Here is a 22,741-nt window from a genome sequence, read left to right as displayed (position 1 = left end):
CTCAGTATTAGGAATAAATCAATATGTTCATGAGATATCCAGGCACAGAATATAAAAGCTGTTCACATTCTAATTAAAGACTAGTAATTTTATTATTTTTACTTTTTTAGGACTAATAATTTTAATTTTTTAGCTCAAGCTTTCTAGAGATTAACAGTTGTACTGGTGAAATAAATTTAATAGGAAGTTACTTCTAACTTCATCCCTTCTGTATTTCATCTATTCTTTTTCCTCCAATTCAGCATACATTTTAATCAGCTCCTTGGCTCAATGTATGTTTCTGAAGATCTCCATCTAATCAGGATCTGATTAGAGAAGCATGATATTGATACAGCTAGAGGCAAAATTTAGGCCAATGGGAAAAAAGAAAGAAAATAAATTCTCATAGAGATTTATAGAGGAGCAAGCTGAGTCTGCACTGTCACTTGAAATGTCAAATGGAATCCAGTACTTCCTTTTGTTCACATGAAAATTAATTTACTTTTTCAGAAAAACCACTGAAAGATAATTTCATTGAATTATTCTAGAGCGTTAACTGCATAAAGTGAAATATTTATAATTCAACTGAAGTCGTCATTGTTTACTGTAAATTGATGATTCTTGCTATATTCAAAACAGGAGTCTAGTCCCTTAATGAAATGCTGGTTTGTATCATCTCTTTATCTTGAACTAGTTCTACTGGAAAGCAGTTCAGAGCGACAGCAAACAGTAAAATGATGCTGGAACGGGTGACAATATGTCATTTCCTTGTGAAATGGTTTCACTGACTTTAAAATCCAGACGAAAATTTGTGAGAAATTTAAACCTACATGGTGATTAATTTTGTTAAGCTTCAGTTCTGAGTATTCCCAAGTAAAGAAATTCTTCAGTTCTGAGTATTCCCAGTAAATAAATTCTCAAGTAAAGATAGCTTTTTCACATATGTGATTTTCAGGGGCTCTTTTGAACACTATAAGTTAATTATTTTTTATAACATGTAGATTTTTAACATGTAATTATTGACTCGCTTGAGGCCAGTGCAAAGTATGTTCCCAATGACATAGAATTCAGATGCTGCTAAAGCATGTCTTCTGTTAGTGGCCACCAAAAGCAAGGGCCCACTTAGTTTCAGAGTAGCTCCATATTAAAGTGTCTTTAATGAAAAACAGCAGGAGTACTTGAGAACAGATGTAGACATGTCAGCAGTGAAAAACCATCTTCATTAAACATTATCCAGGAGGCTGCTTGATGGGAGGTGGTTTTTTTGCTGAGTGAATATCATATTCTCTGAAGCTGCCAGTTGTGTGTTCTGGTTAGACTTGGCCTTAAACTATAAGGAATAGAATTTAAGAATTTAGGTGTCAAGGAGATTTCTAAATAATAAGTAATACGCTCATCAATAAACACAGTGAGGGGGTTATCTAGACCTGGATAAAGGTCTAGACTCATCAATAAACACAGTGAGGGGGTTATCTAGGCCTGGATAAAGGTCTAGACTCATCAATAAACACAGTGAGGGGGTTATCTAGACTTGGATAAAGGTCTAGACTCATCAATAAACACAGTGAGGGGGTTATCTAGGCCTGGATAAAGGTCTAGACTCATCAATAAACAGAGTGAGGGGGTTATCTAGACCTGGATAAAGGTCTAGACTCATCAATAAACACAGTGAGGGGGTTCTCTAGACCTGGAAATTCTGTGAGGGTTATCATTTTCCTTGATTTGAGGATTTGCAACAGTTCTTTCGGGGATCTGATTTCAGGGAAATAAAAAAGGCACATTAGATACTGGCATATTCTGATTTGGTTTTGTGTTTAAATGATGTTCACTGGTTAGTGTTCATGTGCACAAATAGATTTCCTTCATAAGACTGAATGAACGGGATAATACATTTGAGTTAACATTTGTTTTCTTTTAGCTAAGCATTGTATTTTCTAGGTCAAATAAACAAGTGGTTACTTCAAGCCAAGGCTAACAAAACTGTAAATCCTAATGAACTTTCACATGATGTGCTATTTTATATTTTAAATTATTAAAAGCATTCTATAATACATAATACATGGGTTTAGGCAATTACACACTATAGTATGTAATTCTGGATTTAGAAAATTGTGAAAACCAATTAAAAAACCCCAGAGCAAAAAACAAAATGCTGTCTAGAAAAGGACAGACAGTTGGTTTCATTATCCCCAAGATATGACCACAGGCAGGGACTCTTCCTTTTCTGAGTTAGCCACTAGTAAAAATAGATATGCATAAAATTTCTGTTATATTTCCTCAAGATAGGAATTGAACATGGGTAAAGATTACATAACTCTGTAGCAATTCAAAATTATAACCATAGTGAGCCTCTTAAAGATCTTCATTACTCGCTATATTCAAGTGCTTGTGAAAATATTAGCCTGGACCACTTAAATTAACATATCAATTACAGCAGTGTCTCTTTCAATTGCCTTCCCAGAGAGAAGCATTTTTCACTTTAGGGGGCCAGACAATGCTGTTAAGTTCTGAAAGAATGAAAATCTGAATATTCGAAATGTTAGAAAAATTCTCCATGATATGAACAGTGAATCATAAGTTATATAGTAGGTTCCTGGGGCAGGGTGCGGGTGGAGGGTATAGTGGGAATAGATAAATTATTTGCCACATTTTAGTTTAAATTTCATAAATATCTGATAGGTCAAATTCTCTATGGCTATATTTTAAGAAATTTTAAATATATTTCTTATCTATACGGTTGTAAGTGAGGGAAAAGATCTCAGCTAATCTTGAAAATGAGGAAAAATTGTGGAGTGGTTGTTTGGATGATCTCAGAATGGCTCTGCTTGGCACCACTGGTTTAACCTTAGAGAGTAAATACTCTTTAGATGTCCGGAGAACAAATATCCTAAGCACGTATCAGTCAATCAGTCATCAAAGAGGGATTAATAATCTGTTCTTCTCAACAGAAAAACACAAAACGACTCTTCTTGGCCTCAGCTTTCTGGAAATGTGTCTGCAGGAAGCCAGTGCCTAAAATATTGTGTCAAAAATGCTCATATGTGTTCATTCACATGAAGACAACCACTGAAGTGCTCCTGGGACACATTAACATCCGTGAGAGGAATTCTGCTGAAAATACACCATCTAGTGGTGCCACCTGCTCGGCTTCTGAAAAATGTGGGTCTCTTGACAATCTATTCCAGTTCCAGCCTTTTAACCAACCAGAAGTGTCTAAATAAGATGGAAAACCAGGCCAGGCACAGTGGCTTACGCCTGTAATCCCAGCTCTTTGGGAGGCCCAGGTGGGTGGATCACTTGAGGTCAGGAGTTTGAGACCAGCCTGGCCAACAATGGCGAGACCCCGTCTCTACTAAAAATATAAAAATTAGCTGTGCTTTGGTGGCACACACCTGTAATACCGGCTACTTGGGAGGTTGAGGCAGGAGAATCTCTTGAATCTGGGAGGTGAGGGTTGCAGTGAGCTGAGATGACATCACTGCACTCCAGCCTGGGCAACAGAATGAGACCTTGTCTCAAAAACAAACAAAAAAGATGGGGGAAGAAAAAAACTCACCATTACCATTATCTGAATCTGGCTTAGGTGAGAATGTTAGTAACCACAGTGACCATAAAACTGCCAGTGCCTCCATTTAAAATTTTTAAACCTCTCTGCCCTCACACATTGTGGTGTGCCCACCTGGGGTGAGTCATTGAAGGAAGAGGATTTATTTAGCCCATTATCTCCGCATGCCAGTTGAGTGGCATGGCCTCGTGAGCCAGCTGTCTTCCTCTGCAGGCTGGGGCCCTCAGACAGCTGTCTGCACCAATTTTCAGAGCCAGAGGGGATCCGTGCGGCCATTTGAGCCTGCTCCTAAAGCCCATAAGAGGGCTTTACCAGTGGACATTTGGTGATCTCACTGTACTAAATGCCACCTGTGACCCTGAATGGAGGGTGTTTCTTTTATCTTTCAAATAATTAGTTTGTATAGATAAAGCCTAAAGAAATATCTGGCTTTTGGCTGTTTTTGTTTTCTTGTATCTTTTTTTTTTTTTTTTTTTCTTTTTCTCTTTTAGCTTGGGCCGTCAAAAGCTCACAAAGGTTTGGTCCTTCTCTGCATCTCCATGAGTGTTTATCAACCTAATTCCATTCACTATGGCTCCCATTCACAGATGGTTTTCACAATTCTTATTTGCATAACAGTACCAGCTCTTTTAGGGTCCAAGGCATTGGATGAACCTTTAGTTGCTTCTCTTCCTACAGTGTTCCTTTAAGACTTTAAAGGTCAAAATGAGTGATTATAATCCAAACATGTTTCCTTACTTTGCCTTGAGGCTAATTCTGTTTCTTGAAGCTAGGTGAGTATGAAGCAGCTGATTCACAAATGAACCCTTGAATTCCAAAGCCTACAGCAGCCCCTAAAAATGCAGATCTCAGACCACACTGCCGGCAGCTGCTGTATTCAAGTTGAAGACTAAAGGTCAGTAGTTGAGGTTGGGACACACGTTAATAGTTTGACCAGTGAGAAACATGCTAATGATTATCTCTCTGGATAAATTTAGATAGAGTTGATTTTCAAGGAACTATGGCTATACAGAATCCTTAAACTTCTCCATATGTTATATTTAAGGTTCTATGAAAAACTATCATCTATCTTTTTTACTCAGATTCAATTAAACTGAACAAGTGCTGAAATGTGAAAAATAAGAGGGGTGGCAATCTGTAGCTGTCCAGATGCTGTGAGAGGGGGAAGGGGGGTACCTTGGATAGCAGCAAACCCAAGGGATGCTGGGCCTCTGAACTCCCCCTCTCCCTACATGCATGGATTTTTACATGAATAAAATCCATTTGAAAATGATCTCAAAGGGAGACCTGGATGTCAAAGATGTAAAGAAATCCCACGAAGTAAGAGTGAAGGATATATGTGGAGGGTGGACACATTGACTGCACCTTGTTGAAGGGGTTACAGATTCCTCGTGGGTGTAAAATCAGACAGCCAGCACAACCCAGCTGTCTCCTCTCTTGGCTGTATTCATAAGTCATTGTCCTGCCAAGATAAGGATAAGAGGGAGGATGACTCCCACTGTCCGTCCTCCACTGCCTCTTCCAGGAAGCATGGAAGCTCTGGATAGAGAATTCTGCATTGCACATGAATAAAGAGGGACCAAAGGCAAGATGGAAACAAATTGTCAAGTTATGTGTCATCTTAATTCTTAATATTTAATATCAGCATAAATCAGCAGCTCAGCGCCAATGTACTGTTTTAGCATTCTGGGGCCCAATTTGAATTCAAAGAAGTACATGCTATACCATGAAAGATTCAGTTTAACTGATGTACTTCAGTCAGTTTTTGGTAGATCCTGGAAAGTCTTTGAAAACAGTCCTAGTTTGGGAAGCTAACTGCATAGGGACCCAAATATAGCTGGAAAATATGTGGCTCCCAAGCCAGAGGGACACTAATACATTTCATAATCTGCTAAGACAGTTGGGATCTGCTGAACCATCCACCAACCACCAACATTCTCCATATCTTCAAGGAAATTGGAAAATATAAGAAAAATTTGAATGAATAATATAAAAAATAAGAGAGGGACAAAATCTGAAAGAAAGTTTCTATCATTCCAGTCTGGCATCTACTTTTCAATGGTGTAAAACAGATACCAACAGCAGAGAAGAAAGCTCCCAGCCAGTGGCACATTCCCCTTGGGAAGAACCTTTAAAAAAAAAAAAAAAAAAAATTAAGGTGTGTTCTCTGATTCTTACGAATTTAAGAACTCTAGCTGAACATAATAAGGTCTGAGAGACAGGAGAACACCTATTTTCAAGGCTGCGAGAGCTGGATTATCACTTTCTAACATTTTTGCAATCAAAAAATTATCTTTTGAAGAAGTTTACTAATTTTCATGGGATGATCACAGATTAGCTGCAAGCAATTGCTCATGAAAGGGCTTTTTAACACATCATAGATGACCAATAAATAGGCTGAAATGACTTCATACTAAATGTAAAACAGATTACCTTTCCATCTGTAATTCAGTGTTCAAAAGAAACAAAATATTAGCAAGTTATTCATAATACGTAATTCATTTTTATGTGAGCATTAGTAATTCTGGCCTACTTGTGGTCCACATAAACCCATGTTTATGATGTTGTAACTTAAAGTGTCTTTCACTCTATTCATGGTGTTCTTTTTACATTAAAAAAAAAATTAAAAGTAGGGAAGGCCATGGCTTCTCATTTTAAATGTGCTCATTCCTGGGGTGCTAAGCATATGAAAATTATAATCCAACAAACATCTGTTTCTAAACTACTGATGCTTTAGCATGAACCAGAAATATAAATTTTAATCTGATGACTGGAAGCATCCCTTTAACTGTTTTTTGTTTTTTTTTTTTTTTTTTTTTTTGAGTAGTCCAGTGGGATGACATCTGGAGGGGCTATGCTTTAGATTATTTATAGATGTGGGCAATAAGAGCCACATTTATGTTGTCAGTGCTGTTTGCCCTCCTTTAATTTCTCGAATGACCTAATTATATGTGTTCTCAATATGTCTTGGGAGGAAAATAATTGCTGATACTGTCAAAGGCAAAATGCTGAATATGCTTCAGTGCTTCTCACATTCCATGGCCTGATTATGGGCATCATTAAATTATACTTTACCATTCTTCCAGAACACGGCATTGAACATGTCCTAATGTTTCACAGTGAGAAGTGAAGCACTTCCTCTTACTTAAAAAGAAAAATACTTGATTTTTACAGGATGCCTGACACTAATGCTTACTATTCTGCTATCTATGATGTCTTCACTTATGGATATATTTATTAACAAGTACTTATTAGCTATTTAACATTTCCTCTACTGAGTGTTATTAATTACAGATGCTGTATTAGTTTCCTAAGGCTGCTGTAACAAATTACCACAAACTTGGTGACTTAAAACAACAGAAATTTATTCTCTCACAGTTCTGGAGGCCAGAAGTTCAAAATACAGCTGGGACCAAAGGCATCTTTAAGGAAGGATACAGTCCTTGCCTCTTCCAGGGTTCTGGTGAGTGTCCTGGCATTCCTGGCTGGTGACCACATCACTCCAATCTCTGTGTCTGTGATCACATTGCCGCCGCCTCCTCTTCTGTGTGTGTCTCTTTTGTGAGTCTCTCATAAGGACACTTGTTATTGGATTTAGGTCCCACTCAGATAATCCAAGATGATGTCCCCTTTTCAAGATCCTTAAGTTAATAATCTCTGCAAGGACCCTTTATCCAAATAAGGTCACAGTGACAGATTTGGGGGCTTAAGATGTGGACAGATCTTTTTTGGAGTCACCATTCAACCCACTGCAGATGGCAAATTTTAAATGGCAATGGTTGGTAGCCTCTAGGCAGATTTTTGATTTTTAAAATCTGCTATTTAAAGATAAGTTACACAGTTGTTTTCTTTTTCTCTAAAATATCTCAAACACTGTACCTTTTTGGATGTAACCTCTTGCATCAGTGAGGTCCATGGTTAAATGTGTTCATTTGCTTTAATACAATGGATTTTATTGCTGGTATATCTAATGGTGAAAATATGGATTTAATGTTGGTATTATTTGCATGCCACTAAAAGAACAAAAGAGCCTCCAAATCTCTCTTCTCCCCTCTTCTGACAAGGCTCTCCAGGTTCTTATGGGTGGTCCATGATAGAGAAAGACAGTGAAAAGAAAGATCTCAGAAGTATGAACTCACTTCCTATATCCTCAAATATCAGTCGAACCCCCACTTTGTGCCCTGTAATATTCTAGACATTGGAAATAGAGACAGCTGACTTCCTAGGGGATGATTTATGTTGATATATAGGGCCTTGTGCTTGGAAGGTCCCCACCCCTTGGCTCAATGCTCTGTTGTTGTTATCTTAAAATTATTAATAATAGTTTTTAACAGGACCCCTGCATTTTCATTTTGCACTGGGCCCCATGGATTATGTAGCACATCTTGAAAAGAACAGTGGACAATATAGGAAAGCTTCCAGCTCTCAAGGACTTGTCAGGGTATCTGATGGTAGACAGCCGGCACCAGTGCCCCAGACATAAATATGTGATGCTGAGCCCTTTGGGGTCAAATCTAAGATAAGCCAGTAAAGAATGTAGTATCACATTTGGATATATTGTAATGGTATCATGGACTGACTCACAGGGTCTGATTTTGTCTTCTGTCAAAACTTTCTACTTATTAATATGAAGCTTCATTTCTAAATTTCAGAGCAGCATCTCCCAAGATACAATCAGAATTGTCTAACTGTTTTCTTAAGAAAATCTTTCAGGGTTAATGACCATCATAAACCCTCTCTCTAACGTAGACATTAGTTTCAGCATTTGGGAGGGGGAAAGGACCTTGGAATCATTGCCAATAACAGCAAAGTTTTTATAACAAAATATGTTTCAAATTCTGTCTTGGACATCTCTTTCAGAGAAGATAAGTTGTATAATATTGATACTCTGAGAAAAGGCAATTCATTTATACCTCCTTCTAAAGAAGTGTTGTTGTCTCAATATTTTCATCATAGTGGCATGCAAGATTATATGAATGAGATCTGGCTCCTTAAATCTTCAGGGCTTCCAAGCAATCTATTTTTAACATAGAACAAGCATATAAATATATATGTTTTTAATCCATATTACTCCTGAAAGGAATAAACTCAGAACTGAAGTTTAATGCAGTTCAATTAGGATTTGTATCCAAAAGAAGTTGTTGCTTGTACTTCCATTTCTGCATCAGTCACACTAGATATATAATCACTTTTAATGGCATTGTGCCATTACCAGTGACTTTAATTACTGTTTGGTAATCTTATCTACCTACACCAATATTAATTAAATCCATCTGGCGGGGGGAATGGGGGTCATCTCGACATATGTTGATTGTAAAATGCAAACCATATCTTTTTAGTGGCTAATTTTCTCAGACCCTTCATTCCTGAGGACAGAAGGAGTTGATCATACCATTAATTCTAAAAATTGATTCTAAAATAGGAACTTGTTTTCTCTGCCTGTTTTAGAGCCTCCTGTTGGAATCAGCTCACTAACCAGTGGAAACAAACTGTTTATCCTTCCATGATGTTGTAACTGCCTGGGCTTTCTAATGCATCTTCAGATTTCAGTTTGTACTCAGAAGAAGTGAGAAAAGTTTTACAGAAACTCCACGAAACAAAGCAGACAGGCTCTCCTGAAGCCAAGGATTTATGATAAAGGCAGGCATCACGCACTGAATCAAGTATGCCATTACCCTCACTCCCATGAACCTGTCTTTCAGCACAATCCACGACAGCAAGAAGACAAAGGCTTTGTTACAACAGAACAGAGCGGAGACATCCGTGGCTGTCAGCTTCTTTAAAGCCAGTAAATAAAGGTAATTAGTCAAAGTCCATAGAATAGAAAAGGGAGCAGTTCTTTTAAGAAAGAGTTTCAGCGTCAGACCATCTTCACCAAAAATCCGACTGCATTCCCTAGGAAAGAAAAGAGAAGTTAATATCCAGGTACTGATGGTGACACCTCTTGTCTTATCTGACTCATCGCAGCCATTTTCAGGTAAGAGCACAAACACTCAATACCCATCCTTCATTGTGAAGTATACTGAACCCAGTTCTGAAATCTGCAGGCTTCAGGGAGTGTCTGAGGTTCCTTGGAAAATAGCCCACATGTGCCCAAGCATAGAGATAGGCTCTCTTCTCTGAGATATTCTCTGGAGGTTGCCTGAAAAGCCATTCTGTCATTTTTGAGCATTCCCAGAAGAGCCTGGAGAAATACAGAAATCGGTAGTTGCTGAAATCACTAGCTATTGGAAGAGGGAGAAGATTCTTTCCCAGTGGGCAAACGAGAGAGGGTCAAGGCTGTTACTACTCTGTGAACAGGCTACAGACAACTAGAACCCGGAGGGAAAGGGACCCTCATACGTCTGTACAGCACACATGTTTTTGGATTTTATTTCTAAGACACTATATGCCTCTTTCTAATATATCTGCCACACTATATGCCTCTTTCTAATATATCTGCCCAATTGACTAATTTTTTTTCCTGCTAGCATTTTTAAGGCAGAAAAATGAAGAAAGTCTCTGTGATAACTCCCACATGATAACAACTATAATGGAAAACTCAGGTTGTACTTATATACAAACATTTGGCCCTTTTGGAGGAATTGTCTGAATTCGGTGTGAGAAAATGGTCACTTCAATTGTTAAATCTTCGGTTTGTTTGATTTTTCAATTAAGTTGGCTACATTTAGCCCCAAGGGCCATTTTTTTCCTTTGAGTCCTAGGCCTAAACGTGATTGTTTTTTTCCCCCTAGGTCTGGCTCTCTTACCCAGGCTGGAATGCAGTAGCGTAATCTTGGCTCACTGCAACCTCCGCTTCCCAGACTCAAGCCATCCTCACACCTCAGCCTCCTGAGTAGCTGGGACTACAGGCACGCACCACCATGCCAGGCTAGTTTTTGAAAATTTTTTGTAGAGACAGGATTTCACTCTGTTGCCTAGGCTGGTCTCAAACTCATAAGCTCAGGTGATCTGCTCGCCTTGGCCTCCCAAAGTGCTGATATTACAGGCAAGAGCCACCACACCTGGCTCTGAGGGGCCATTTTAATAAAAAGGTTCAAGCTAGCAATACGTATAGGCAATAATGGAAGTGATACAATGACTGTACCTATATGACTATGGACTGAAGACAGACTTAACACTGGGAGAATTAATTTTTTTTCCACTCGATTGTTCATGAACATTCAAGCACATATGGGGCAATTGTCATGCTCCAGGCATTGTATTTTCATGAGTAGTATATGTTTATAATGAAATCTATTTACAGGACTCTAGTACTAGTTTCTTTTCCAGTTTTAACTGAAATTAGTGTGCCTCAAAGTATTGCAAATCGAAGTAAATTCTAGCCAATGTTTGCCTCACATGAATGCTCACATGAATGATGTAACCCCAAAAAAGGGCCACGTGGAGAGGAGGAGTGATAAAGAATTTAGGCACAGGGAGTATAGCCTTAAAGGTTAAGTTTCATAGTAAATGTGACCTTCAACTGGATGAGAATGTTGGGAGTTGCAGGTCACCGGTTCCAGGAAGGTTAAAGACATGTGTCGCACACACAGAAACTTGTATTGAAATTTGTTTACTTTCATGTGAGGAGACTACCAAAAAGGAAGGATTTTTGTAAAATGAAAGTAAGATTTCCCAAAGATAAATTTTAACTTTAAAGAGACAGAACTTCAAAGAAGGGATTAAATAACCTAAAGCCTTCTGTAAAGTAAACAAATTACACACGCTCACATACACAGGAAAGTCAACAGTCTCTCTGGAGCCCCACAGCCAATGGGATATTCTGAATTAGCACCATACATAGAACCAGAGGAAGTTTTCATAGAGCATCCTGGGCACAAAGGTCATTTTCTGTACTTATAAGGCGATCTGCTCCGTGAGACAGCTGCCGTGTAGAGCTGGAGTTGAGAGTTGTGGGTTGATCCCATTATTTACAACCGCTGATTGCCTTTTAAAATATGAATACATTTATTAAGAACCACAACAAAACCCATTCCTGATTAAAGGATTTCTTTTTCTTATCACTGGCCCTAGCCAGTGATTGTTCTTCAACCAAGAGCTGGGAGGAGTGCTCCTAAGCAAAGATTTTGGATGTAGGAAAGGAACACTCCAATCCCACAGGGAAGACCAACAGATGTGTACTCCAGACAGGCAGAGCCTCACTGGCAGAGCAGCTGGGAAGACGCTGCTGCCAGGTGGAGACTGTTCTCACCTGGCTCATCCTGTCTCCCAGGTGTTCATTCCCTCGTTCTTCCCCTTTCTTTCCCCTTCTCTCACTACCGACCTTCTCCCCTTTGTTACTGTTGTAGAAATGAAAAATGCTCTCCATCCAAATGCCAGGTCACTTGTGTAAAATCCCATACTATTTAAGCATTAAACTCTAAGAAACGTGAAAACTAAAAAAAAAAAAACGGATTTTTATGGAGAAGCAAATAACAGTGGGTTTCTCTTTGGGATGATGAGATCAGACTTTGTGGGCACGTGGCATTGACAGGTGGTATAGCTTGAAATGAAGCATAGAAGTTGGAGGACACTAATAATTTAGTTACGCTTATTATTAAAACAGCAGCCACTAGTTATTGAACCCTTTCTATATGTTTAAATAGCACCTTAAGCATATTTTATAGGTGCCTGACGTAGGCAAATATATCTTTGGCTCTAGTTTTATGCTTTCTAAGATAAAAGATCCTTGTTAATAATATGGTATATAATTTTTTCTTCTTAAATTTCAAATTCACCTGAGGCAACTGATTTCTCCTGTAGTATATAAATGATTATCAAAAACTACTTCTAAATACAGTCCTCACCATCTAGATTTGATACTTTATTGAAAATTATTTTGATATTACTGATACAAAAAAACTGGAAATGCTTTCATACCATTCTAGAGAAAATAGACTCTGGTGCTATGGGACAAATCCTATTTCCAGTCTTATATACTAACTCTATTTTTCCCTTGTTCAGTCATGAGAGCTTCGGGAGTAACTACTTGGCAGATGGTATTAATGAGTACACAGGGAAAAAAACATCAAGGATCTAAGAATTGTCTGACAATTTTACCTCCCATATGGAAGAGGCCATTGGAGAATATTCCCTTCAAAGATAGTATTTTCTGCTTGACAATAAAAGCTCTTTGATTTTATTTCAGAAATGGTCAACTTCACTCTACATGCACTATAGGTAGAGTGCTAAATCATATTTTACTAAGTTCAGAGTTAGTCTAACATGAGAGATGTGGAAAAAATGAAGTGCATTCCCAAAACCACATTTCTGCTAGCAGCAGTCTCTTGTTTTAAATCAGTTATCTTAAATCAAACTGACTTAACTTGCTTTGAGGTATTCTTGAGGTACTTCTTTTTATATAAAACTTTTGTTGTTTTAAATCAGTGTGTGTCTAAACCATGGAAGCATTCAAGTAGAACACACACATTGTATAGGTGCACATAGGTATCTTCAAACAGGGACAATTGTAGTCTGATAATCACATTCCCCTATAAATATTGTTTAAAAATTTTACAATGCAAGATCATGTCTATTTTGATGGGAATCAAATATAAAATATCTTTAGTAATCTCAAATAGTTATAGGGCTCTCCCCCAAACCAGTAAGCATTTACTCTTTTTGAATTGTTTCTTAATTCTTTAATTATAGCTGAGTTTTCATAGACACATATAGAAAATCAACTCATGGTGAGAATTAATATTCCCAAGCACTTGCAAAGTGGATAGGAAATTATAGCTCACGCCTATAATCCCAGCACTTTGGGAGGCCAAAAACCACATGATTGTCTCAACAGATGCAGAAAAGGCCTTCGACAAAATTCAACACCCCTTCATGCTAAAAACTCTCAAGCTAGGTATTGATGGAACGTATCTCAAAATAATAAGAGCATTTACGACAAACTAACAGTCAATATCATACTGAATGGGCAAAAGCTAGAAGTATTCCCTTTGAAAACCAGTCCAAGAAAAGAATGCCCTTTCTCACCACTCCTATTCAACGTAGTATTGGAAGTTCTGGCCAGGGCGATCAGGCAAGAGAAAAAAAATAAAGGGTGTCCAAGTAGGAAAAGAGGAAGTCAAATTGTCTCTGCAGATGACATGATTATCTATTAAGAAAACCCTACCACCTCAGCCCAAAATCTCCTTAAAGCTGATAAGCAACTTCAGCAAAGTCTCAGGATACAAAATCAATGTGCAAATATCACAAGCATTCCTATACACCAGTAATAGCCAAATCATGAGTGAACACTCATTCACAATTGCTACAAAGAGAATAAAATACCTAAGAATATAACTTACTTATGAGGGATTTGAAGGACCTCATCAAGGAGAACTACAAACCACTGCTCAAGGAAATAAGAGAGGACACAAACAGGTGGGAAAACATTCCATGCTCATTGATAGGAAGAATCAATGTTGTGAAAATGGCCATACTACCCAAAGTAATTTATAGATTCAATGCTCTTCCCATCAAGCTACCATTGACTTTCTTCTACAGAATTGGAAAAAAACTACTTTAAACTTCATATGAAACCTAAAAAGAGCCTGCATAGCCAAGACAATCCTAAGCAAAAAGAACAAAGCTGGAGGCATCATGATCATGCTACCTGACTTCAAACTATACTACAAGGCTATAGTAACCAAAACAGCATGGTTCTGGTACCCAAACAGAGATATAGACCAATGGAACAGAACAGAGGCCTCAGAACTAACACCACACATCTACAACCATCTAATCTTTGACAAACCTGGCAAAAACAAGCAATAGGGAAAGGATTCCCTGTTTAATAAGAGGTATTGGGAAAACTGGCTAGCCATATGCAGAAAACTGAAACTGGATCCCTGCCTTATACCTTATACAAAAATTAACTCGAGATGGATTAATGACTCAAATGTAAGACCTAAAACCATAAAAATCCAGAAGAAAACCTAGGCAACACCATTCAGGACATAGGCATAGGCAAAGACTTCACGTCTGAACACCAAAAGCAACGGCAACAAAAGCCTGACAAAAACAAGCAATGGAGAAAGGATTCCCTATTTAATAAATGGTTTTGGGAAAATTGGCTAGCCATATGCAGAAAACAAACTGGACCCCTTCCTTACACCTTATACAAAAATTAACTCAAGGTGGATTAAAGACTTAAACGTAAGACCTAAACCCATAAAAACCTGAGAAGAAAACCTGGGCAATACCATTCAGGACATATGCATGGGTAAAGACTTCATGACTAGCCCGGGCATGGTGGCTCACACCTGTAATCCCAGCACGTTGGGAGGCCCAGGCAGGCAGATCACGAGGTCAAGAGATTGAGACCATCCTGGCTAACATGGTGAAACCCCATCTCTACTAAAAAATACAAAAAATTAGCTGGGCGTGGTGGCGGGTGCCTGCAGTCCCAGCTATTCGGGAGGCTGAGGCAGGAGAATGGCGCGAACCTGGGAGGCAGAGCTGGCAGTGAGCTGAGATCACACCACTGCACTCCAGCCTGGGCGACAGAGCAAGACTCCGTCTCAAAAAAAAAAAAAAGACTTCATGACTAAAACACCAAAAGCAATGGTAACAGAAGCCAAAATTGACAGATGGGATCTAATAAAACTAAGGAGCTTCTGCATAGCAAAAGAAACTATCATCAGAGTGAACAGGCAACCTACAGAATGGGAGAAAAATTTTTGCAATCTATCCTTCTGACAAAGGGCTAATATCCAGAATCTACAAAGAACTTAAACAAATTTACAAGAAAAAAAAAACATCAAAAAGTGGGCAAAGGAGATGAACACGCAATTCTCAAAAGAAGACATTTATTCAGCCAACAAGCTATGAAAAAAAGCTCATCATCACTGGTCATTAGAGAAATGCAAATCAAAACCACAGTAAGATACCATCTCAGACCAGTTAGAATGACGATCATTAATAAGTCATGCAGGAGAGGATGTGGAGAAATAAGAACGCTTCTACACTGTTGGTGGGAGTATAAATTAGTTCAACCATTGTGGAAGACAGTGCTAGAATTACCATTTGACCCAGCAATCCCATTACTGGGTATATATCCAAAGGATTATAAATCATTCTAAAAAGACACATGCACATGTATGTCTATTGCGGCACTGTTAACAATAACAAAGACTTGGAAGCAACCCAAATGCCCATCAATGATAGACTGGATGAAGAAAATGTGGCACATATACACTATGGAATACTATGCAACCATAAAAAAGGATGAATTCATGTCCTTTGCAGGGCCATGGATGAAGCTGGAAACCATTCTCAGCAAACTAACACAAGAACAGAAAACCAAACACTGCATATTCTCACTCATTAGTGGGAGTTGAACAATGAGAACACATGGACACAGGGAGGGGAACATCCCACACCAGGGCCTGTTGGCAGAGGTGGGGTACTAGGGGAGGGATAGCACTGGGAGAAATACCTAATGTAGATGACGGGTTGATGGGTGCAGTAAACCACCATGGCATGTGTATACCTATGTAACAAAGCTGCACGTTCTGCACATGTATCCTAGAACTTAAAGTATAATAAAAACAGAGAAAAATCTGCCAAGTTACTGCAGAAGGTGATCACAAATTAAACATTCTTCTCGGCCAAATGAATAAAGAATAATTAGTACATGCATTTTCAACTAAAAAAAAAAAAAAAAAAAAAGAAAATGGTAGTTGAGGCCAGGCACAGTGGCTCACACCTGTAATCCCAGCACTTTGGGAGGCCAAGGTGGTCAGATCACTTGAGGCCAGGAGTTCAAGAGCAGTCTGGCCAACATGGTGAAACCCATCTCTACTAAAAATACAAAAAAATTAGCCAGGCGTGGTGGCGGGCACTTGTAACCCAAGCTACTCAAAAGGCTGAGGAAAGAGGCGAAGGTTGTAGTGAGCTGAGATCGTGCCACTGCACTCCAGCCTGGGTGACAGAGCAAGACTTTGTCTCAAATGGAAATGGAATTTGAAGATAGACCCTTCAAAGTATTTATAAGAAGAGTCTTATAGTGTACCAACTGTAATAATTTAATTTGGTATAGGAGCAACCCCTGCAAGACAAATTTATTCTGCTGAGGAATAATAAGTCCATGTGGAGAACTCTTCTTCCATCTGCCATCCACTGATGTCCCTATTTTTTTTTTCCTGGGTGATCACAGCAATTTTCCTAGAAGTCACTTCTCAGCATCAGGCTTTTCCTCTTTGTGGAGCTGTCCACTAGCAAAGGTACTTGGACCCAAATGCTGCTTTTGCCTCCCTTGAGTGCCATGCAGGGCTGTGTGACATCAGCCCTGTCAGCTTCCTGAGCTATCCAAGAGGGGGTTACAGAAGCCAGATGTAGTACAGAACAACCACTGGAACCATAAGACTTTAAGCCCAACCACCACTGTTCATGGTTAGCAAGGAAACAGACAAAGCCTCCATGTGCATCTAGCCAGCAAAGAGTGGCATCTTTTAAAGTTTCTTAGTGCCAAACTCACCGTTGCATGAAATCAGGCCATGTCATCTGCTAGGCATCTCAGTGTCAGGAATATTGAGCAAATGTTTGTATAACAATTAATCTTATTAATACCATTTTTTTTCTGGGTTTGATGCACTAGGATGTTCTTATAAAACACGACTTTCAGAAATAGATCTAGATTTAAATCTTGGTTCCATTATTTATAAGTGTATAACCTTGGATGAGTCATTCAACCTTTCTGAATTTGTTTCCTCTTGTCTTAAAATGGGGATAACACCACCTTAAAATGTAAATGTTACCACTGGTCATAATAAGAGATGCAAAAGCACCAGTACAGTGCCTGGCATGTTATGGACACATTTATATTTTTAAAGGAGGACTGATTCTGCTTCTAGTGCTCATCACCAGCCTTAGATTTTGCTTCTTCACATACCCCCAAAAATTCAACTCATATTCCCAAGAGATAAAAATGGGCATATTTTCATAAAACATTTCAATAATCTTTTATTGGCCAGTTAACATGAAACCTACCTGAATTTTTTCATTGGAGATTGCTTTTCTTGAGCAGTGGCTAGATGACCAGAATAATAGACTGGGAAAAACATAATGTTCCAGTTTGTTGAAAACCAAGTCATGAAAAATGGGCAATAGAAGTTCTTATAAGTAATTTTTACAATCTGTGTAGTTCCAACCCAAGACGATGATACTGACAAGATGATCAAGAGTCCCCAGATGCCCTTCAAAACCATGGACGTGCAGGACAGGCAGCGAGCCTTGATTCTGTTTTCTTGGCTGCTGTTCTCAGAATGAGTCTGTGTCCCATCGTCTGCTGGAAACAGGAAAGGAATACAAATGTGTGGAAAGCAGGTTATGAAACAGCAATCTAATATACCAGCTCCTTAAAAAAGACGGATGAAACCAAAGAGGCAGACAGTAGAATTACCAGTGTTTTTCTTTTCTACCATCATCTGAAGAGACTGATAACTTCGGCTCACTTTTTCTCTGGACTCTGTGCTCTACATGAGTCCCCATCCAGTCCATGAGGTTGCTGATGGACTTGGCGGATGCTATGCTGTTTTCCAGTGTGCCTTTCCCTTGTAAGAGCATTACACATCCCAGCCCCCAAAGACTGGTCTTGGCCACATGCCCTGCTTTCTCCTATCGAACCTGAGAAGATGTGAGGCATAACACCTCCCATAAGAAGCCTTAGGAGGCATCCCAAGGTCCTACCTCTCTTGCTGTTCCCCTCTGTCATTTCAATGTAGAACACCAAATATCAGCTGTTCTTTTTGTCTGTGTGGGGAAATGAGCAGAACCCAGCCAAAGGTAGTCTGTATGCACCAACATGAAAAGGGAGTGAGAAATAAATATTTGTTTCCATTTTCCTTTTTTTTTTTTAAGTTATAGCAAAATGGCCTGGTACTGTGACTCATGCCTGTCATCTCAGCACTTTGGGAGGCCAAGGTGGGAGGATCACTTGAACTCAGGAGTTCAAGACCAGCTTGGGCAACAAAGCAAGACCTTGTCTATGCAAAAAAAAAAAAAAAACAAAGAAAAAAAAAATTAGCAGGGGGAGGTGGCATACACCTTTAGTCCCAGCAATTCCAGAGGCTTAGGTGGCTGAATCCCTTGAGCCCAGGAGTTTGAGGCTGCAGTGAGCAATGATTGTACCACTGCACTCCAGCCTGGGTGACAGAAGGAGAGCCCGTCTCTTAAAAAATGCAGCAGAGATGATTATTAAATTAAAAGTAATGTGTCCCAAGAATAGAGCAAGTCCTGACTACACAGTCATTTCCCACCTCATCACAAATGACTATTTAATATATTTCTGGGAGCACAATAAATTCTGCTTTGTACTTTTACTAAGAAAATTTAGCAGCAATTTTACGGCACCCTAAAATAGCCAAAACTCTCTAAAAGTGATAATCATGAAGGCTGTCTCCCTTCATGGAAAAAACAAGCTAACATAATGAATTCATGTACCTTTCAGGAAGTTAAACAGGAGCGGAGGTCATTCTGAGTCCCTGAGCTGAGATCCCAGATGGTAATTGTCTACAAGAGTCTCTTGTGTCTCCAGGGACCCCACTTAAGCACAAGGCCTATGTGAGGGTTAAAGTAGCGCAGCCCAGAGATTACAAATGGCAGTGGATGGGGCTGCTCACTTTGCGTCTCCAGAACCTGCTGGCTCTCCTGCTGAATGTGTTCCTATTGCTTAATGAGCCAGCTGTGGCTGCCCCACTGTGTTAAAAACCTTTACCCAGTTAAGGCTTTCTTATACAATCATTGGAGGAAAGGAGAAGAGAGCCTTGAAAGTGAATTCTCCACTGGGGAATATAAACCAAGTAACTATGAACACAGCAACCACTACATGATTTGTAAGTCTTGTAAACAGAACTGAATTCTCAGAGCCTAGGCATCCAGAAGATGAAAACTGGCAATTTTTTATTCATTCATTCAACAAAATCTTATGGAGATTCTACCAGGCGCTAGTTAGCTACTTGGATCCTAAGGGTTTGAATATGAAAGACTTCAGCCCACGGTCTAGTGGAAAGCCAGAAACACACTCAACACAGTGTGATAAGAGCCAACTCGGACAGATACGAGGCCAGACAAGTACTTGTTGAGGAGCTGGTGGGGGGATATGATCAGAAAAAATGTCCATGATGCAGTGACACTGAGATGACACTGAGATGAGTCTGGAAGTGTGAGTTACTCAGCTCCTTCAGCTGTTTACAGACAACACAGTCTCTTGATAACAGGTTTGCAAATTTCCTCAATGACCATGTGGCTTAAGCAGAGAGTAGAAGGAAAACTAGGATAAGTAAGAGGATAGAGAATCTTGTGTTGAGAGGCCAAGAAAGGAACACAAACCTGACTTATTAAGTAGGTATTATCATTCCCACTTCACAGATGAAAAAGCTGAGAATTGTGTTAAGGGTTGTCCAAGATTGAACCCAACAGAATCAGTATGACTCCAGGGTGTAAACTTTATTCTGAGCACCCACATGGCTAGGCCTTCAGCCCTTAGCTTTCCATTCAAGCACTGCAAGTTTCAGACTAGTTTGGGAAAAAAAGTTCTGTTTCCTGGCAGGAATGGCAGTCCTGCATGGAATTTAAAAAGTGATACTTAAGAGAAAGGTGTACCCTACTACACTTCATATCTTATGATTCCCAGGGACTACCTTATAAAGGAGGAATAACTCTACAAAGATTCTGAGGCAATATCTGCCTTTACTGTCACCTTCTGTGAAGAATGCGTCTGCATCACCACTATACTATGGGTGTGCTTTTGATGACACCAGTAGTCACCTACACCTTTTCATAGAAATGACTCTAGGCTTCTTCTGTTAACCAAATTGACTGTTGCCAATTCTTCAATTTTACAAAGCACAGAAAGATTAGGTATCCAGAACTCTTTTATTTTCTGACCACTTTTAACATGATTTTCTATTGTCCTGGTTAGATTTTGTTATCATTAAAATTGGTTTACCAGGATTCTATCCATTTCTGCGTACTTTTATCAAGTCATGCTAATTGACAGCAGAGGCTACTGGAATTTGGAAACATGAATTTAAATCCTAGCCCTGCCATTGTATGGCGTTGAGTACATTTTAAAATTCCTTTCTTAGCGTCTTTATCTGTCCAACAGTGATAATAGCTATCCCATAGGATTTATTTTGAGATTAAGTACCATAATATCCACGAAAACGTGGTGAGCTTCTCTTCAGATTATTCTTTTCTTCTCTTTGGTGCACTGGAATATCCCCAAGTGCTTCCAATAATCACAGAAAGAGTAACTTGTGTTCCAGATGATCTTTAATGGTATGGTCTTTGAAATTTGTAATCTGTGTATGATACATAGGGCATGTCTTTATTAACCAGTGTGTTTAATTAACTGGAACATTTTGTTTTGCAAACAACTGGGGTAATAGGAATATTGCAATTTATTAAAGCCAATTAAAACTTTCTGAAAATTTAAGATGTCATTATTTTTCCAAGTTTTAGCCTTGGGTTTCACATAGTGTCTGAGACATCATTTTATTTTCTCATAAAAAATACATTCTCAAATGAGTAGGACCCTAGACGAAGCTTTCACATCTCCTCTCTTCCTCTGTCTACCCTTCCCCTACCCCTAATTGAATCCTCTGAATTGTCATTTTTTTAAGGCAGTTTTCCCAAATTTCTGGAGGTTTTTATTGTTGTTGTTTTTACTACCAATTTATTTTGGTGGTGTATTTTGTTGTTTTTGCTGCTGCTGTTACTATTTTTGAGGATGAAAGAGATTTTAGTATGTTGCCAGCCAAGCTGAAGGAACAAATGGAGAGAAACAAATGGGCCAGAAGAGATGTGGGTGGGGCAATCATGGACACAGGTAGGGGGGCTAAAATTGGAAAGGTAGAAAGACAATCATACCACAAGTCATCCCACAGTGATGGTAACTGGTAAACAAAAGCACAGAGACATTCTGAGGTAGAGGAATGCATTTTGCATTTGTAAGCGTACAACTGTTTGCTCTTTTCAGGAACGTGGAAGTATGGTCGGTCATACAATGAAAGGAAGTGAATACGAACAGGGGACTTGAGTCCATTCCCTGAGGAAGGCAATAAGATGTCCACTACCAATAAGTAACAGTACTGGCCAGCAGCCTAGTGGACCCAGCTGCATTTAAAAACTATAAATTTTGCTGGGAAACTCATGAGCATAGTTACAAGATTTATCTAGCAATTCCAGTCAGTAACCCAGGAGTTGGCAAGTGGTCAGATGGATGTGAGGAAAAGCTAAAGTCTCAACTGATCAGAAAATGCTGATCAGGGAAGCCAGTGAAGTCTCCTGCAGAAAGTTTGAAACTTGGAAGGCTAAAAGGGCTCCAGGGACTAACAGTCCCGACGAGGACAAAAGCAGATTCTGTTATTTTATTGGTGTTTTCATTCTTTTCAGGATGGGTACATTGTGCTGTTACTAAATCCCCAGGCTGAGATAAAAGATGCAGGGTTTTGATATTTTGAAGATGAGAAAACGACCTACCTTGTAAACTTTACCAGGAGTCATTGTCTAATCATGTGTTAAGTTACTCAGCTACAGGTTTTGGCATTCAGTTTCTCTGCCACACTGTACACCACCAATAGATCGTATCTGTGTATTTCCCTTCTTCCTTATCCTTTGGCTTGGTAAAACTTCCCCACATGTACTCATAAGAGTCCATGTAACATCTCTGCATTCTGTGACAATGGTGAGATCGTTCTATTTAGAAGCTTACTAGGATGTACTGTTAAGAGGAGGCCACCCACATACCTGATCTGTTCTGTCTCTCAACTCTGTGTCCACAAACTCCCGAGGATCCTCGGTTCTGAAGTTCAAGAATAGGAGCAGAGGAATCTTCGGTGACAGATAGCGGGGACAGTTGTCTACTGATGCCACTGTGTGAACTGGGGCAGTTGGTTCCTGGTTTACATCGAGTGACTGATGATCTGGAGGTACCTGGGAAGATAGAGTTCACACCAGTTTGAGAACTGCCTGAAGAACAAATTGGAAGTAGATTTTATGTATTTATTTAATTATTGTTTGGAGATAGGGTCTCTATCGCCCAGGCTGGAATGCAGTGGTGTGATCTCGGCTCACTGCAGCCTCTGCCTCCTGGGTTCAAGTGATTCTCCTGCCTCAGCCTCCCAAGTAGCTCGAATTACAGGTGTGTGCTACCGCACCCAGCTAATTTTGTATTTTTTTGTAGAGACAGGGTTTCACCATGTTGCCCAGGCTGGC

General features: G+C 39.3%; 1 protein-coding gene and 1 long non-coding RNA gene across 3 annotated transcripts in view; one reads left to right on the top strand and one right to left on the bottom strand.

Moving 5' to 3' along the window:
- The window catches only part of SLC35F4 (solute carrier family 35 member F4), a 310,750-nt gene that overhangs the window by 8,485 nt on the left and 279,524 nt on the right, over positions 1-22,741 (bottom strand). The window contains exons 2-4 of one of the 2 annotated variants that reach the window (XM_058429823.1): positions 22,274-22,459; positions 17,513-17,807; positions 9,220-9,439 (exon numbers count right to left, since the gene is read on the bottom strand). In XM_058429823.1, the coding sequence (XP_058285806.1) occupies positions 9,220-9,439; positions 17,513-17,730 (438 nt within the window). In that variant the 5' untranslated portion in view covers positions 17,731-17,807; positions 22,274-22,459. Of the gene's footprint in view, positions 1-9,219; positions 9,440-17,512; positions 17,811-22,006; positions 22,151-22,273; positions 22,460-22,741 lie in introns of those variants that run through there. The other variant, XM_058429822.1, reaches the window with a different exon arrangement.
- Positions 3,037-9,522, top strand: LOC131381560 (uncharacterized). The gene is made up of 5 exons (XR_009210381.1): positions 3,037-3,138; positions 4,314-4,439; positions 6,923-7,007; positions 8,993-9,342; positions 9,444-9,522. It is a non-coding gene; the product is annotated as an uncharacterized LOC131381560 (long non-coding RNA).

This window comes from Hylobates moloch, unplaced genomic scaffold (assembly GCF_009828535.3).
Source record: "Hylobates moloch isolate HMO894 unplaced genomic scaffold, HMol_V3 SCAFFOLD_16, whole genome shotgun sequence".
Lineage (NCBI taxonomy): Eukaryota > Metazoa > Chordata > Mammalia > Primates > Hylobatidae > Hylobates > Hylobates moloch.
Note: the sequence above shows the minus strand (reverse complement) of the source record. Positions and strands in the feature narration are given on the sequence as shown.